This window comes from Pinus tabuliformis, chromosome 7 (genome assembly GCF_031772625.1).
Source record: "Pinus tabuliformis cultivar Carrire ecotype Pingquan chromosome 7, CPIR1, whole genome shotgun sequence".
Lineage (NCBI taxonomy): Eukaryota > Viridiplantae > Streptophyta > Pinopsida > Pinales > Pinaceae > Pinus > Pinus tabuliformis.
The window spans coordinates 805,266,944-805,284,462 of NC_142293.1; the positions used below are offsets into that span (position 1 = coordinate 805,266,944).

The following is a 17,519-nucleotide window of genomic DNA, read 5'->3' on the forward strand; positions in this document are numbered from 1 at the left end:
TTCAATGTTATCTTTTTGTCAGTTTAGTTTTGGAGTTCTCATTTATTATACTCTCTCTCATACTCTTGGAAACATAGAGTTTTCTTGGATCACTCTTGGAGGAGTGTGGCATACTTGGATTTTTGTATCAAGAAGGTAAAGGAAGAGGTGGAAAGCGCAAGAGGACATCGAGATCAACAACTACAATAGGTTTTGTTTGCATGTACCGAGTTGTATGTATGATTTCCTTGCTACTTTTGGCATGCATGACACATGCATGTGGTTTCCTGGATATGAGTTGTCATTAGCATGGAGGATTGCCTATATTGATAGTGGTTTTTTCTAGCCTTGCCATTTCCTAGATAACCATGGTGTTGTGGATTTTTCCCTTTTGTTTTCTGGTTGGTTCTCATGTTCCTTATGGCTATGGGTTGAGTTACTAGTTCCTGGAAGCCTTGGTTGGACAATCGCTCTCGAAGCCCTGTAATAACTCGGGTTGACTTATTAGTCCTGGAAGCCTTGGTTGAACAAATGATTTGCAAGCCCTTGGTGGGCTGAGTTACTAGACCTAGAAGCTCTGGTCGGATAAACACTCTGGAAGCCCGAAAACAGTTGTGGGTTGAGTTACTAGTCCTGGAAGCCCTGGTTGGAACAAACGCTCTCGAGCCTTGGACAGCTTGGGTTGAGACCAATCTGGTGATGGTTAGTGATGTCCGACCGTGAGGTGGAATCATTGGTTGAGGTGGTTTGGCCTTTGGAAGCCCTGGTTTGGTTTTGTTAGATGTGTTCCATGAGATCCCACATTCATGCTTGGAATATGGCATGGGGTTGATTGGATGAAAGAAAGATTTGGTTCATCCAATATATGGTCGGGTGGTATGTGGAAGTCCTAGACCTAGTTTAATTTTGCATATATTAATAAGGTCTTATTTCCTCTTGTATTTGATGGGTAAATATACTTGTTCATATGTTGTTATATGGTTGTTATTTCTGTTGTTTATATGCTAGTTATGAGCATGTTTTATGGCAGTGATGATGCATGGCTCTCATTATGTTTTGATTAGTAAATGGATGAAGAATGAATATATGACATAATAGATGATAGTGCAACTATTGTGATAAGGCATCAATGTTTCTTAGCAATTCTCAAATAAGTGTGAGACCCCTATGCTCATATATGTTGTTATGACCTGTAGAATGTTTGAAGAAATGCATGTCATGGTTAGTAGGGGTCCAGTCAAGTCATTGATCAAATGTCTGCATTAGTGCCTTTGTTTTTGTGTTATTTATCATTCCTGAAGGTTTCATGGAGTTCTGGGCAGTGGCCTGAGACCTAGCCCTGAAAAAGTGGCACAAAATATGGGGTCACAAGCTTAGAACTAGCTAATAAAGTCCCCAGTCGCTGCCATGCCCTTACTATGGGAGCAAATGGAGGGTCCCAATCGCATGCATGCCCATGTCATAAGAGTGATTGAGGCTCTAGATCAGTAAAATGTTAAGTTACCTGAAGGTTTGGTCACCTGGAAGGGTTGGTTGGCTCTTGAAGGTTTTGTAACATGTGTAGAAGTTCAAATTGGTTGTGTTTTGTTTGTTCCACTTCCTTAACTGTACAAGGGGAATTGAATCACGTCATAGTAGCCTCTCATCACATGTTTACCTCAACAGACCGATTAACTTGGGTGAATGTTTGAGGAGGGTAATTACACCATCGGAAGCTTTGACCACTCCGATATGGGCCTTACACCATCACCAAGGTTGTGGGTGACAATGCTTTTGAGCTTAGCATTCCCCCATTCCTTGGGCCACACCTAGTGTTCAATGTGGACCACCTTTGACCATACTTTCCACCATTGTTGGACACATCAAACATTGGTAAGCACCTGACACCAACAGAGCTCAACCCAGTTTGAATTGAATAGGGAACGAATGATCGGATCATGGGCACATAAATTAAGAACACTTTCCAACAAAGGATCCAACTGTATCGAGTTGCCAAAGTCGGCCAACTCCTGCACTATGGAAAGTGGCTCACCAGTGACCAAGTTCAACAGAAGTTTCCCCATCTCACAGAGGCACTCAACGCAATGGGGATCATTGCTTCCTAAGGGGGGAGGACTAATCCATGTGGATATTGGTGGCCACCAGTCTATTCCACTTGGACCCCCAACACTATTTCCTTTCAGTTTCCTAATTTCTAGCACAATTTACTAATTTTGGCAGTTTTTTAGGTCCTAAACTTCCATAGCCGTTTTGAGGCCCTAAATGACGTTATTTTGGAAAATGGGTAGACCAATTGCATATAGTAAGGGTTTGCAATCAAAATTTGTTGTCCTCAGATAGGTATTTCTAACGAGGTATCATACGTGCCAAATGAAGATCGTATGCCAAAGTTACGACCCCGAGAAGTTGATGTACCAACTAACCCCAAGGGGGGCCACAAACTTTTGGCGCTTCATCTCTTTGGGTTAGGTATTTGGATGTTTAAGGTTTTTCATTGTTTCTTGATGATAAAAAGATTTGTAAACCTCGTTGTTACACAGTTCAGAGGGCATGTAGCCGTCACATCTCTTCTCAGAGATAAACTACCACCACCCGAGCTAGTTTGTTTCTCTTACGTATGTAAACAATTTTCAATAGTTGCTATTTATTAAATGGAGTTTTGTTTCGTTGTATCTCTGTGTTTTGGTTTGAATATGTATTTCATTTCGTTCCTTCATAAATTTGGATCAACATTACACAATTATAACTTTCCAGAGGAAATTATATGATATAACCACCTAACATCTAACATTGCATTACATTAATCACATGTATACTATACAATATTAAATGAATAACACTCACATTTGAACAAACTCAATGTTTTTGCATACCCAATATTTTTGTGGAAATCTAACTTATCACCCTCATTGAACAATGTTTTGGTATTACAAAAATTAATTCCAACATATGCCATTTTCTAAGCACTTTTCTAGCTTAATTGATTTTTAGAGGGACCATGTAATTGGCCAAAATGTACACCACTACTTTGTTTTGGGTTAAAAAAGAGTTAGAAGTTGTGGTGTCACATTGATTTGATGATAGAGTAGAATGATGCTCGAAGCAATTTTGGCTATTTAAAAAGTTTAAGAAGCAAAATTTCAAATGCAACAATAATATTCACCATTTTTTCATCAACATAGAATGTTCTTTTGAGGGCTACACTAACACTTCATGGATTGATGCAAGGTCTATAGACTATAGAGCTCCAGATGGATAATAAAAGGTTTCTTACATACAAGAATTGATCATTGTCGACCTTCTCTAATCCTTCGAGTGTAGTGCATGTGCTAGCTATAAGGGCTTCTCCTTGTCAAATGGCATTAACCAATCAAAATGCATCTTTGCGTTGGGAGCACTTGGTAAGCAATTGTTGGCAACCCAATGGAAACTTAGGTGCATAACAAATAAACTAAGGAGCATGGACTTTATAGGTAGAGCTTGAGATTGCATGGTTTGACAAATTCTTGGATAATGTAATTGATGCTTGGTCTAAACATGATTTTGGCTAAGACAAGATTGCCCCGACTTGGTTGTGCATGGTGCACTTGTTCAAATGATGGATTACAAGACTTGACTTTAGCGTGACTCTAGGAAAATACTTGGGAACCCTTTGCCCCAATGTATTGGAAAAGGCAATTTTCCCTGGATGGAGGTTCCTTGATCAATGAAAGAGTGAGGCAGATTGTGCCTAGTGTAGAGAAATTCTTTGGAGTTGCGGCTACAAAGATAGATGACATGGCGATTTTCTATGACAACTTCCTTGGAGTAAATTCCAAGTTGTTGGGCACGTGGGGGCTAGTCAAAGTTGACTTGGAGGAAATAATCCACACAAGAATGGAACATGAGCCAAGTTAGAGACATTTTGAGGAGTTTGTGAGAGTTCATTTGAAGATTATCAAGTGAAGTGGGCAAAATTGTTCGCATTCTATTCAAGCATTGGTAAATTTGTCCAAGAATGGGATGTGTTGCTAATATCACAAAAGAAGTGGCCCATATTTGACTTTGTTGTGGTGTGCGATAATATTAGAGTGGTTTTCCTTGGGAGACATATTGGACATCCATGTAACAAACATTGGCACAACTTGATATAGTAGATTACTATGTGGAAGATAATTTGTCTATAGATAAAATTATTGTAACAACCATTTAACTTACCACTCAACTAAACTTTTTATGTTTTGAGTGTGCAAATATTCACACTTAGAATTCATTCTTATCAATCTATTTCTAAATAAATTGTGTATCATGATTGAAATCACCAACATTTTGGATAGATGTTCCATCTTTTATTAGCAACATATATAGGTGGAGTATCCACCCAAAACGTGGATAGTTACAATTACAATCCACAATCTCTTCGGATAAAAGGAAAAAAATGATAAAAATACAAATTGATAACATCAACCCAATCTGTGAAAGGTCACTATATTCTTAACGTTGTAAATGAATTTTAAGGGTTTGACCTTGTTCACTCTCCACGAGAGCTAACACGTTAGTGGTTTTACACTTTTATCGAACTTCAAAATCATGGTTCAGTGAATTTTTACTTCCGAAGAATTGAGTTCCTGCTATCAACCTCAGTGAGCCACTTCGACGGACTCAACGAGTGCGCGCAACCGGGCTAGACAAGAAAATGTTGAAAAATAATTTATGATTGTTTAGCCCCCTGACACTGGTCTGCCTTTAGTTAATAAGTTTATAAGCCTGTGGTTGTAATTTTTTTTGGTCAATAAAAATTACGCTTTTCTTTTAACCAGTCTTAAAATTATTATTTCCGCGCAAAATTAACCCGGGAAATGATGGTCAGTATTTGCGAATTGCATTCAATCAGATGGAACCAGAAGTTAGAATGGCGTCCAATAGCAAAAACAATAATAACAGCAGCTTCGGCTTCAAGCCCTACTCGTGCAACACAAGGGCTCTCACACTGCAATGGGTGGAAGCTATTGCCAGGTTATTAAGACAATACGAATTTCTGTGGCGTGCCCACGTTGTCGATTTTTTCCGGGTAAGACTACCAACTCACTACAGCTTAGTCTCCCCTTACTCTGTTTATTCATTGATCTATGAGCTTTCATTAACGAAGGTTAATGATAATCAAAATGCAAGTGCAAATGTTCCTCAGGCAAGGCTTTGGGAAGCTGTGGACAAGGAGTGGATGGAGTGTCTGAGAGAGGAGAGTGTACACAATTTACTGTTGCTACCCTCTGGACTAATTCAGGTAACCACATTCTCAGTGAACTTAGTATTCCTAAATGAATTTTATGTGGTACAAGCTTCTAAAATTGTTACATTCCTATCTTCACTTTTCTAATTACCTTCTCATCTGTGTATGCTTCTCATTTCTGTTTTCTTTGCTTTGGCTTCAAGAGGAAGAAGAGGTGCTTCCATTATAGGAACGTTATAGGGGTTTGTGGCTCTGATCCTTGGATGTCAAGGATGGACCTTCTCTTAATTAGCCTAGTTTTTTAATAAACGTTCCCCCCATTCATACCGCACTCCATGAGGATAGTTGGAGATACTAAAATATGAGCACCTATTTTTATCTCAGATACAAAATTAAACATCTTTTTATTGTTTTTAACGTTGATCAATTACATTGTCTAGAATCCGCTTAGACCTATGCTCATTACTTGGGAAAGTAGCCTTGACATACTTGCCAAGCATGCATCCTGTGCATACACCATGTTACTCAACATTGAACTCTGGAAGACCTGTCACTATCTCCCTTAGAATAGAAAACACCTTGTGATGCTGGTGCCTTATCCTCTTATGCAACAATTTGCATAAGATATCATTGTTTTGCACCAAAGCTTGAATTGGTTCATCTTGTAACCTGTACAAATTACCTCTATTATCTGAGTTGTATTTAGGTTAGAATCCTTTGGCTTGATGAGGACTTGCTGGTTCTTAAACTCCATTATAGAGCCTTTATTGCCCATGATTGAAACTAAAACTTCCCGAGACTTCAAACAAACAAGACACCATAAAAATCTAAAGAATTACCTGACTCGAGCTGTAAGGGAATAATACAAATTCCTGCTACTAGGTACTTGGTGACAGGTAGAGGGAATAATTCCATGGTTGAATGATTTTCATTAACTCATAACATGCATATACAAGAGGAAGTGACCTTTGCTTTCATCTTCCGGGAGGTCCGAATGACTTTTTCCTATTTACTTGTGACTCTTTGTATTCCTCCTAAGTTGATATTTACAATATATCTCAATCTCTAAGGATTAGGAATCTAATATTCCTCCCCTTAATCCTAAGGGGTGTTTGTGGGTCCAAGCATCATTGTGAACTTTTTAAAATTCTCTTCCAAACACTTTGGTGAAGATGTGCGCAATTTGCTCATTTGAGGAACATTGTCTCCTCTACATGATATCGAATTAGATGGTACTTTGTGTTTATGTGCTTGGTTCGATCATGGAATCTTGGATTCTTGGCCAAATTGATTGCAAAAGTAATGCTAACCAAATGAGTAGAATTTACCTATTCCTCCTGCAAATCTTCAAGTATTTTCTTGAGCCACACAATCTCCTTTGTTGCTTTCGCAGTTGCCACATATTCTGCCCCTGTCATGGAATCTATTAGAGTTGATTGTTTGTGTGATCTCCAGGAGACCTCTGTTGATCCAAGACTCATTAGATAGCTTGAAGTTGATTCTCCATTTTCTTTATCCCCGTCAAATTTTGAATCAGAATATCCAATCAAGTTGAAGTCATTTACCTTAGAATAATTGAGCCCCAAGTCTTGAGTTCACTTCAAATATTTTAGAACTCTTTTTGTAGTAGAAGAATGTCCGTCACATGGCTTTTGCATGTACTTGGAAAGAATCCCAATAGCAAATGAAGTATCTGGTCTGGTGGTGGTAAGGTAGATAAGACTTCCCACACACTGTTTGTACTTGGTTGCATCCTTACATTCATTCCTTTCCTTTGATGCGAGCTTCAAATTTTGTTCTATTGTAGTAGAGAGAGGGTTACACTTAGCCTTGCCAAACTTGTTCAACAATTCTCCTTTGTACTTTTTTCGGTAGATGAATATGTACTTTGGATTTTGAGTCACTTCAATCCCAAGTAGTTTTGAAGTTGTCCCAAATATGTCATCTTAAAGCCTTTCTTCAATTCTTTCTTTATGGATGCAAGATAACTTTCATTGTTCCTTGTTGTCAACAAATCATCTACACATGCTACAAGATATACAACAAATTTCCAACTTTCTTAACAAATAGAGGTGCATCATCAAGATTGAAGCGCTTGAAATTCAATTTCAGAAGATGCTTAGTTAGTTTTTCATACCAGGCTCGCGGTGCTTGTTTCAAGCCATATAAGTATTTGATGAGTTTACCTATTTTCTATTCTTGTCCCTTCACAACAAAACCTTCTGGCTGAGACATGAAGACATTCTCTTTCATTTCTCCATAGAAGGAAGTAGTCTTCACATCTGTTTGATGAACTTTCCATCCATTTTGTGTTTCCAAGGAAAATAAAGTATGAATGGTAGTCCATTTTGCTGTGGGGGCAAAAGTCTCCTCATAATCAATGACTTCTTTTTGTGCAAATCCTTTTAACATGATTCTCAATTTTTGCTTGTCAAGCGAGCCATTTGATTTGTAGTTCTTGTAGACCCTTTTGTAGCCAATTGGTTTGGTTTTGAATGTAAGATCCACGAACTTCCATGTCCCATTTTTGATAAGAGCATCATACTCCTTTTGCATCACTTCTTTCCATTCATCATGAGAAGCAACTTCTTCAAAGGAAGTTGGTTCAAAGCTAGTAGATATATTCAATTGCTTAATCATCTGAAACATCCATATCATCTATATCTCCTTGATCTAAATTATCAATATCGCCCCTATCTTTTTTTCCCATGTAACTAAGCACCCCACCCTTCAGCTTGTAGGCAAGGGTAAGATATTCTTCAAGGGTCAAGGTCATACAACAACAAGGCTCAAAGCCATTACAATAATATACTCAATATGATCTCAACATGTCATTTGTCGGAATTGAACTTGGGCGGGGAGGTAACAATCATTCATTACAATAATATATTAAATATGATCTCAACATGTTATTTGTCGGAATTGAACTTGGGTGGGGAAGATAACAATCATTCCTCCCAACCATGCGAGATAAACCTAATTGTCGCACATCGCCTCCATCTGTCTTGTAGAACTTTTGATACTTGTTTCCAACTTCATTAGGATGAACATTGTCAAGTGTCTTTCTTACCACTCAATTTAGCAGGGGTCCTAGGAGGGGTTCCAAAGGGACTTCTATTAGATCAAGTGGCAACAATGGGACAAGGATCCACTGTCAACTCAGTTGATGTCCCCTGCTATTTATGGACTTTTACCGATGGGAGGAGTCTTGGTATGGAGGAAATCACTTGAATGATAGGATCAATGGCAAGGTATAACGTGATTTCCAAGGCCCATTCAAAGGAGAGGCTCAATTAATGGTTCAAATGCTTAAAGAAAAGTTGAAAGGCTCCCCAAGAAAGACCTATGAAGGATGACTTTGGGCTTAGGAATATTCAATAATGATGAATGCCTAAGATAAAAACTTCCTAAATCCCTCACTTGTGATTGATGTGCTTATACTAAGGTTTAAAGTGAGGCAAGGATGGATCATTCAATGGAAAGATTCAATTAAAGTGTGAGATTTGGGAGAAGCTAGGGTGATTTTCCACAAAAAAAACCCCTTGAGAGAAATACTATAAGAGACCAAGGGTTGAGAGACATGCCATGGTAAAGGCTCATCCAATGGTCACCTATAGTTAAGAGAAAAGGCTTTGAATGATGAACTACAAAATGCAAACCTTAAGGGAATCCCCAAGTCAAAGCAACTTCAAGGGTTCCCTCTTGGTGTGATAGCTAGGACATCAATTTATTTGATTTTCCACTGTCGAAATTCGTTGAAAACTGGAGGATGCCTAGAGGAGACAAATGAAGAATCTTGTCCGGACATAATCCTAAAATTCCTCCTCCCTAAAATTTCGCACCAAGCCTTAGAAAATCTCTGTATCCTTAGGGGACGAAAAAAGAGAGGAAGAAAAGAGGTGAAAGAATGATATTTCATTAAATTAATGTGATCACCAAGGATCTAGGACCAGTGCCTAGCTATTGGGAAGATGGGAGTCAAAATGATTAAGATTTAGGAACTTCGCTCTTCAAGGAGGCCTGAAGAAGCAACTACGCTCTTTGTCTATGCAATTTCACAACAACTTTAGACTTTTATACTTCAATATGCAATATTTGATGGAGTTTCAATGTAAAAGGTGCACAACCTACCCCTATGAAAATTCGTTCTTCTTGCGAAGATGAATAACATATGCAACGAACCAAGATTATAAGTGTTTCATAAATTCACATTAATTTTTAGGGCACAAGTAAAATCATGACATAACATTCCATACATTAGACATGAAACATTATGAAACTCACATGAAAAGGGCAATTACATGACAAAAAGAGTATATCCATCCATAAACTTTCCAAATAAAAGCTCCAAGAGAGAGTGAAAATATTCCACACATCAAAATGCATTTAATCATCCAAATCGTTCCACAAATTGCAGGTCTGAAATCTTTAGAAAGATATATCCCGAATCCAAGTGATGATGGATGAGAGAGAACACCTCTCTTATTTTTATACAATCCTATAAGGGGTTCGAATAGCCTAACTTAGCCTAATGATGCCCCTATAATAAAAATAATGTGCAAAATAACATCCTTTAGGTGACAAGCCCACCAAATAGCTCCATAATATGAAAAAAAGCCTCTCAAGAGGGCCGAAATGATAATACGATAGCTAAGAGGGCTGTTGGAAGGCTTAGTGAAGTCCCTAATGTGCCATAATGAATAGGAGGGCTCCAATAATAGTGGTGAAGGGGGCGCCGCCCCTTTGATCTCCAAGAAAATGACCTATGGTGCTCCCAAGTGGCTGTGGGGGCACAAAAACATCCTCGTGGGTTTCCAACTGAATCAAACTAGCATGTATCTCATCTGCAAGGGTTGAAACAATGATGCAAGCCCTCCCTTGCCTCCCATGGTGAGACAAAACCTCGTTTGGGCCCTGGATCAACTGCCAAGTGTGTGGTGCAAGTGTTTATCCCATTGGGCAAGGTGGTCAGGTGCATCATCATCATCAAATAAGTGGGACACAAGCAAGTAATGAATGGTGCTAAAGAATTCCATGGCATGGCTATCTACTCTCTGCTATAGTGCAGGCCCATGGCTCTCAACACAGACCCTACAAATGCCAATATGACCCTTTGGAGGGCTTGGACCCTGTATAGGGAGACCAAACCGCAAGATGAAGACCCGCCTGCAATCATGTATAAGATCCAAAGCGTCTCCTCACCTTCCAGTACAAGAATTCATTAGTGCAATTGAGCAAATAAGCTTACAAATCGTGGAACCCAATGTTAGTTTCTGTAGCATCAGATGTGTTCTAGCCACAAAAATTGGTGGAGAGGCTAGAATGCATGAGATCTCCAAAACCCAGAAATCGTTTCTAGAAATTCCACCTAGAAATGACTTAATTAGATTATTAAACCATTTTTTTAATGTTTCCTAAGTCTAAACTTAGGAAAACTGGTTAATTAATCAGAATTAATTAAGTTAAGGTGAAAATAGTCTAGAAACTCACACGGATCGATCTAGAAATGATCTGAGCCATCGATTAAGATTTAATCTTGGTTGTTGGAGTCCCAACAAGAAGATATAAGAAGGAATCAATGTGGTGATGGAGAATACACTAGTGCAGTTCGATTTCCTTGGTAGATCGATTTCCAGAGAAGCAACAGAAGTTGCCGGAGAGCCAAAGGTTGAAGCAGAGATAGTGAGGGGCAGAGACAATGATCTGGAGGAAGTTTTCCAGATCCAGAGAGGCAGCAACAAGGTGGCTGAGTTATTCCTAGTGAGGCAGCGCAGAGGATTGCATAGTTGCTTCAGAAGAGCAACTCGATTTAGTTGGAGGAAAAATCGTTTTTAGTTCCAGAGTGTTGGAGAAGCTATTTCCTCAATAGAGACAGACATAACGACTTCATCAGAGGGAGTTCAGAGGCTAGATGTCACAGGGCATGCGCAAGTACTACGCAAAGGGTCCAGGAGGATGAGTTTTCTGAAGGAAAGTTGTGCCGTGGTTGCTTGTGGAAGAAGGGTAATTCCCTTAGATAATTTTGGCCATATTTTCTTGTTGTTTGGATTGCCAGTTAGGCATCCATAGATTGTACTCAGATTTCACTGCTACATAATAATAAAACGCTCATCTGTTGCACCAGTTTTCCCAAGTTGGGTTTTTCCGGGCACATTTGTCAAAAAATAGTTGTCTTTTTTTATTGCGTGTGCACGCTAGAATTTTCTCAGTTTCTAGCACTATTTTCTTCCGCAGTTTATTTGTGAAAATCACAGTGTGAACTATTTGGTGTTTGCTGTAGCAAACTGCAAATAAATTATTAAACAAATTAACAATTAAAAAAATAATTTCCAGTTGCTGTGATAGATGAAATTTTCACATGGTATTAGAGTGTGAGTGATTAGTTGGGAAGCTCAAAAGCGGAGGAAAGAATTTCGCTGCTCAGAGGGAGCAGCAGGCAGAGGCTACGCAGTTCATTGATAGGCAGGCCAAATTGTTGGGGCAAGAATTCGATTTTCAGTTGCAGGGTTGTAGAAAAGTCGAGTTGCCCGGAATAATGATTCCAATAGTTAGAGGGAGCAACAACAACTCTGATTTTCACTGAGCAGATTCCTTGGTTGGACGCAGAGGATTTTGCAGCAACGTCGGGTGGAGGAAAAAAACACACACAACAGAGGGAAATTTTCTCTTAGGGAACTTCAAGTCTCAGAAGTTCGATTTTTCCAGGCAGATTGGTAGTAGTAGCTAGCAGATCTGTGCATTCCAGGAGGGAGTTTTCGATAGATTTAGAGATGGCCACAACAGGGCTTAGAGATCAGGATAGGTTGGATGGAGCTTCCAACTATGTCATCTAGAAGGCTAGGATGTCCTTCCTTCTAGATGAATATGGCCTGAAAGCCTACATAGATAATGTGGTGGCAGTTCCCTAGGATGCAGATCAGCTCAAAGAATACATGAAGGAGATGGCAAGGGCAAAGCGGTTGATCTTGGATGGAGTCTGAGACCATATAGTCTCACATCTGGCAGATAAAGGTACAACTAGAGAGATGTGGGTAGCTCTCTCCATGCTATATCAAGGTACTTCCGAGCAACGAAAGATGTTCCTAGAAGAAAAGCTGAGATGCATAAGGATGTAGAAGGGAGAAGGCATAGATCCCTTCCTCACCAGGATTTAGGAGGTCCGAGATCAGCTTGCAGTTGTTGGGGCAACGCCTCAACCATCAAAGCTAGTGCGACTGGCAAGTGTTTGTCCAAAGTATATTGGGCAAAGACACTTTGCCAAGATGGGACAGGATGTGGGTCGATTTGCAGCAAGAAGAGTTGAGGCGAGCTCTATTAAAGAGCTCCATCAGTGGCAGTAGTAGCAGCAGATTGAAGAGTGTGAAGGAAGAGGAGAATGTGGCCCTTGCATCGAAGGGTCCCAGTCAGGGGCAGGGGGAGTAGAAGAAGAAGAAGAAGGACCTATCTAAGGTCAAGTGCTTCAGGTGTGGCGAGTTTGGCCACTATAGTACCCAATGTCCTCTCAGGAAGAAGGACAAGCAGGAGAAGTAGGACTAGGCGACAACACATGCTGAGATAGATAGGCTGTCCTCTAGGTTGGAGGAAGATTTTGCGATGTTCGCAGATATACCTCTAGGAGTGAGGTGGGGTGATTTGGTGCTGTAGCCCCAGAGAGCTACACAGATTGGGTAAGGTCCTTAAGGAGTTCACATCATCGATCATTACTTGGCTATGGGGGACCCACAATATTTGGTAGCAGGATGGATCAGTGGCAGTTGATGCAGTCAGTACTAGAGTGATAGTTGCAGACTAGTAGCAGTCAGATGTTGAGGAACGTAGTGCAGTGTTAATAGCAGAGCAGGTGGCTCAGTTCAAAGTTAGCGCAATGCAGAGTCTTCAGTGACAGTGTCGATGCTAGTAGCAGTTAGAGAGTCAGGAGACATATGCATCATACTAAACACAGATGATTTAGTATTTTGGATGCTTCTCAGTTATAGTAGTTGCAGTGGCAACAATAACAAATGAGAGATAATTACAGTGTAGGTGCAGATTTGGCAGCAGTATGGCAGTGTCAGCAGCAACACAGATGTAGCATCGGAGTTGCGCAGTGGTTGGTGGGTAGTATGGCCAGAAATCAACAACGTGATAGGAGGTGATACAGAGACGAGGTGTTGCGGCAGGATATGCAACACTAGAGAGAACATAGTCCTCGCTAAAAGGGAGTGTTAGTTTTTGTAGCATCGGATGTGTTCTAGCCACAAAATTTGGTGGAGAGGCTAGAATGCACGAGATCTCCAAAACCCATAAATTGTATCTGGAAATTCCACCTAGAAATGACTTAATTAGATTATTAACCCATTTTTTAATGTTTCCTAAGTCTAAACCTAGGAAAACTGGTTAATTAATCATAATTAATTAAGTCAAGGTGAGAATAGTCTAGAAACTCACACAGATCGATCCATTAATGATCTGAGCCATCGACTAAGATTTAATCTTGGTTGTTGGAGTCCCAACAGGAAGATAAAAGATTTAATCTTGGCCACTACAGTACTTAGTGTCCTCTCAGGAAGAAGGACAAGTAGGAGAAGTAGGACTAGGCGACAACACATGCTGAGATAGATAAGCTGTCCTCCAGGTTGGAGGAATATTTTGCGATGTTCGCGGATATACCTCCAGGAATGAGGTGAGGTGATTTGGTGCTGTAGCCCTAGAGAGCTACACAGATTGGGCAGGGTCCTTAAGGAGTTCACATCATCGATCATTACTTAGCTATGGGGGACCCACAATATTTGGTAGTAGGATGGATTAGTGGCACTTGATGCAGTTAGTACTAGAGTGACAATTGCACACTAATAGCAGTCAGATGTTGAGAAACGCAGTGCAGTGTTAATAGCAGAGCAGGTGGCTTAGTGCAAAGTTAATAGCGACGTAGAGTCTTCAGTGACAGTGTCGATGCTAGTAGCAGTCAGAGACTCAGGAGACAAATGCATCATACTAAACACAGGTGATTCAATATTTTGGATGCTTCTCAGTTATAGTAGTTGCAGTGGCAACAATAACAAATGAGAGGTAGTTGCAGTGCAGGTGCAAAGTTGGCAGCAATATGGCAGTGTCAGCAACAACACAGATGTAGCATCGGAGTTGCGCAGTGGTTGGCGGGCAGTATGGCCAGACATCAACAACGTGATAGGAGGTGATACAGAGACGAGGTGTTGTGGCAGGATGTGCAACACTAGAGAGAACATAGTCCTCGCTAAAAAGGAGTGTTAGTTTCTGTAGCATCGGATGTGTTCTAGCCACAAAATTTGGTGGAGAGGCTAGAATGCATGAGATCTCCAAAACCCATAAATCGTATCTGGAAATTCCACCTAGAAATGACTTATTAGATTATTAACCCATTTTTTTAATGTTTACTAAGTCTAAACATAGTAAAAATGGTTAATTAATCATAATTAATTAAGTCAAGGTGAGAATAGTCTAGAAACTCACATAGATCGATCCATAAATGATCTGAGCCATCGATTAAGATTTAATCTTGGCCGTTGGAGTCCCAACAAGAAGATAAAAGAAGGGTTCAATGTGGTGATGGAGAATACACTTGTGCAGTTCGATTTCCTTGGCAAATTGATTTCTAGAGAAGCAACAAAAGTTGTCGGAGAGCCAGAGATTGAAGCAGAGATAGTGAGGGGCAGAGACTCTGATGCAGAGGAAGTTTTCCAGATCTGGAGAGGCAGCAATAGGGAGGTCGAGTTATTCCTAGTGAGGCAGCGCAGAGGATTGCGTAGTTGCTTTAGAAGAGCAACTCGATTTAGCTGGAGGAAAAATCATTTTCAGTTCCAGAGGCTGGACAGAGGTTCTAGTGTGCAGGAGAAGCGATTTCCCCAGCGAAGACAAGCAAAGCGACTTCATCAGAGGGAGTTCAGAGGCTAGACGTCATAGGGCCTGCGTAAGAACTGCGTAGAGGGTCCAGGAGGACGAGTTTTTTGAAGGAAAGTTGTGCTGGGGTTGCTTGTGGAAGAATGGTAATTCCCGTAGATAATTTTGGCCAGATTTTCTTGCTGTTTGGATTGCCGGTTGGGCATCCATAAATTGTACTTGGATTTCACTGCTACATAATAATAAAACCCACATCTGCTGCACCGGTTTTCCCAAGTTGGGTTCTTCCGGGGACATTTGTCCAAAAATAATTGTCATTTTTATTGTGTGCGCTAGAATTATGTCAGTTTCCAATGCTATTTTCTTCTGCAATTTATTTGTGAAAATCACAGTGTGAATTATTTGGTGTTTGCCATAGCAAACTGCAAATAAATTTTTAAACAAATTAATAATTAGAAAAATAATTTCTAGTTGCTGTGATAGATGAAATTTTCACACCCAATGGGCACTTCATAGTGGCGTTCCCTTCCATAATGGGCTTTAGAGTGTTCAAGTGTCTCCAAGTTCAAGAAGAAGGTTAATCAAAGACCCTATTAGGTGGTTTCAACCTCTAAGGGAGCGACAGGTCCATGGTATATTCATCATATTGCAGGTGTCTTGTGATAAAATGATGGAACAAAGTGGGGCATCAGGGGAAGGTTCCAAGCCACATCCCATGGTTCAAGGGTAGCTACAATGAGGGAAGCCCACACTTGGGTGTATAGATATAGGAGGGAGTAATCATGGCACATGAGTTACCCTGATATTTGTTTTTCCACCCTTCTTCATATACATTTTTCCTTTTATTGATTTTTCTTTTATAACTGCTTGGGGCTCCAGGGAATGAGAGCATGATGTGTGTTACTCACCATTTTGTGGGTGATATCCCTAGGAGAAACTTTTTCTTCATGATGGTCCTCAGCTGGCAACCAACAACCCCTTGCAGCCACGAACTAGCTCATTGTGCCATATTTCCGCCACCTAAGCCAGCCATGTGGTCCCTCACCCATCTGTCATGATCGTATGTTTGAAGGTTGGCCTCCCAAACCTGCAGGTATGCCTTGTCATTTGGTGATTGAATATTTTAGTTTACTTATCATGGAAACTCTTGGGCATGGATTAATGGGGGGATTTGGCGGAAAGAGTGGACTAGGTTCGTGCACTTGTTCCCTAGGTCTCTTTTGGATGTTAACCTTGGACCCTAGTTCCATGGGATCTCTTTTACTGACCTTTGGGCTTTAGGGATAGTACTACATGGGAAACCTCGATTTTGGTTGTGTGGTCCCGCTCCCCAATCTACATATACCAACCCCCTTCCACTTATTATAATCCCATTCATCGCTCCTCCCACTTGGGTCCACATTCCTCCATTGGGTCCACAAAGGGTCAGCCACCCTCTCCCCTTTGCCCACACCTTGGGTCGGGTCTGGAATGATGCTCAGAGGTTGATGCAAAAGAAAAGAAAAGAAAAAGCATAATTGGCCACATTCAATAGGAAATTGTACCACAAAATGCAAAAGATGGTCTGGACAAACACATTTAGCACGTGGGCAAAAGCTAATTACATGAGCTCTACCCCCGTCCATTGGCATCACCCTAGTTCCTATAGGCCCTAGATGAGCATCTATCATTCAAGAACCCATGATTGCCCCAACCCCTGGTGGGCAATGAACTGCCCCACCTTAAAAGGGGTATCCATTGCTATACTTTACACATCATGCTCTCATTCCCTTGAGCCCTGAGCAATTAACTAAAGAAAAATCATAAAAGGAAAAAGGCATATGAAGAAGGGTGGAAAAAACAAGGTCGGGGTAACTCATGTACCACTATTGCTTCCTCCTACACATCATTTACCCAAGTATGGACTTCCCTTTCATTAGCTACCCTTGTACCATTGCATGTGACCTAGGTTTTCCCCTTCATTCCCTACTCCGTTCCATCACTTTATCACATGCCACCACCATTTGAAGGATGTACCATGGACATACCACCCCCTTTAGAAGCAGAAACCACCTAATAGGGTTCTTGGTTAACCCCCCTTTGAGCTTGGAGACATTTACACATGCCAAAGCCCACTATGGAAGGGCATGCCATTATGAAGTGCCCACTTGTTTTCCATGGTTTGTTAAACTCTCTTACTTGATTTATTTAATGACATGGTGTACTACAGGGTCCTAACCCTCTAGAGGGATACATTGACACATGTAGGGTGTGTGTAGAGAGGCAGGAGCCTCCACAACAACAAACAACATTCCATGGATCCCCAGAGTCATTTAAAGATTGCTCATGGTTCACCTGTTGTGAGGAAGATGCACTTGGTTCACCATGCCCAACTGACTCCACAGTTGCCTCATACACTTGGCAGATGGTCCAGGATCTACATGATGATGTAGCATCACTTATATCATCATCCTAGCCCTTGTAGATGGTCTACATA

At 40.6% G+C, this 17,519-nt stretch overlaps 1 protein-coding gene across 3 annotated transcripts in view; it reads left to right on the plus strand.

Moving 5' to 3' along the window:
* Nucleotides 1-4,463: 4,463 nt before the first annotated feature.
* The window catches only part of LOC149250011 (S-adenosyl-L-methionine-dependent methyltransferases superfamily protein), a 325,303-nt gene continuing 312,247 nt past the window's right edge, over nt 4,464-17,519 (plus strand). Inside the window, exons 1-3 of one of the 3 annotated variants that reach the window (XM_089458885.1) lie at nt 4,464-4,696; nt 4,853-5,029; nt 5,147-5,242. In XM_089458885.1, the coding sequence (XP_089315011.1) occupies nt 4,853-5,029; nt 5,147-5,242 (273 nt within the window). In that variant the 5' untranslated portion in view covers nt 4,464-4,696. Of the gene's footprint in view, nt 4,708-4,852; nt 5,030-5,146; nt 5,243-17,519 lie in introns of all 3 variants that reach the window. The other 2 variants (XM_089458884.1, XM_089458883.1) reach the window with 2 other exon arrangements.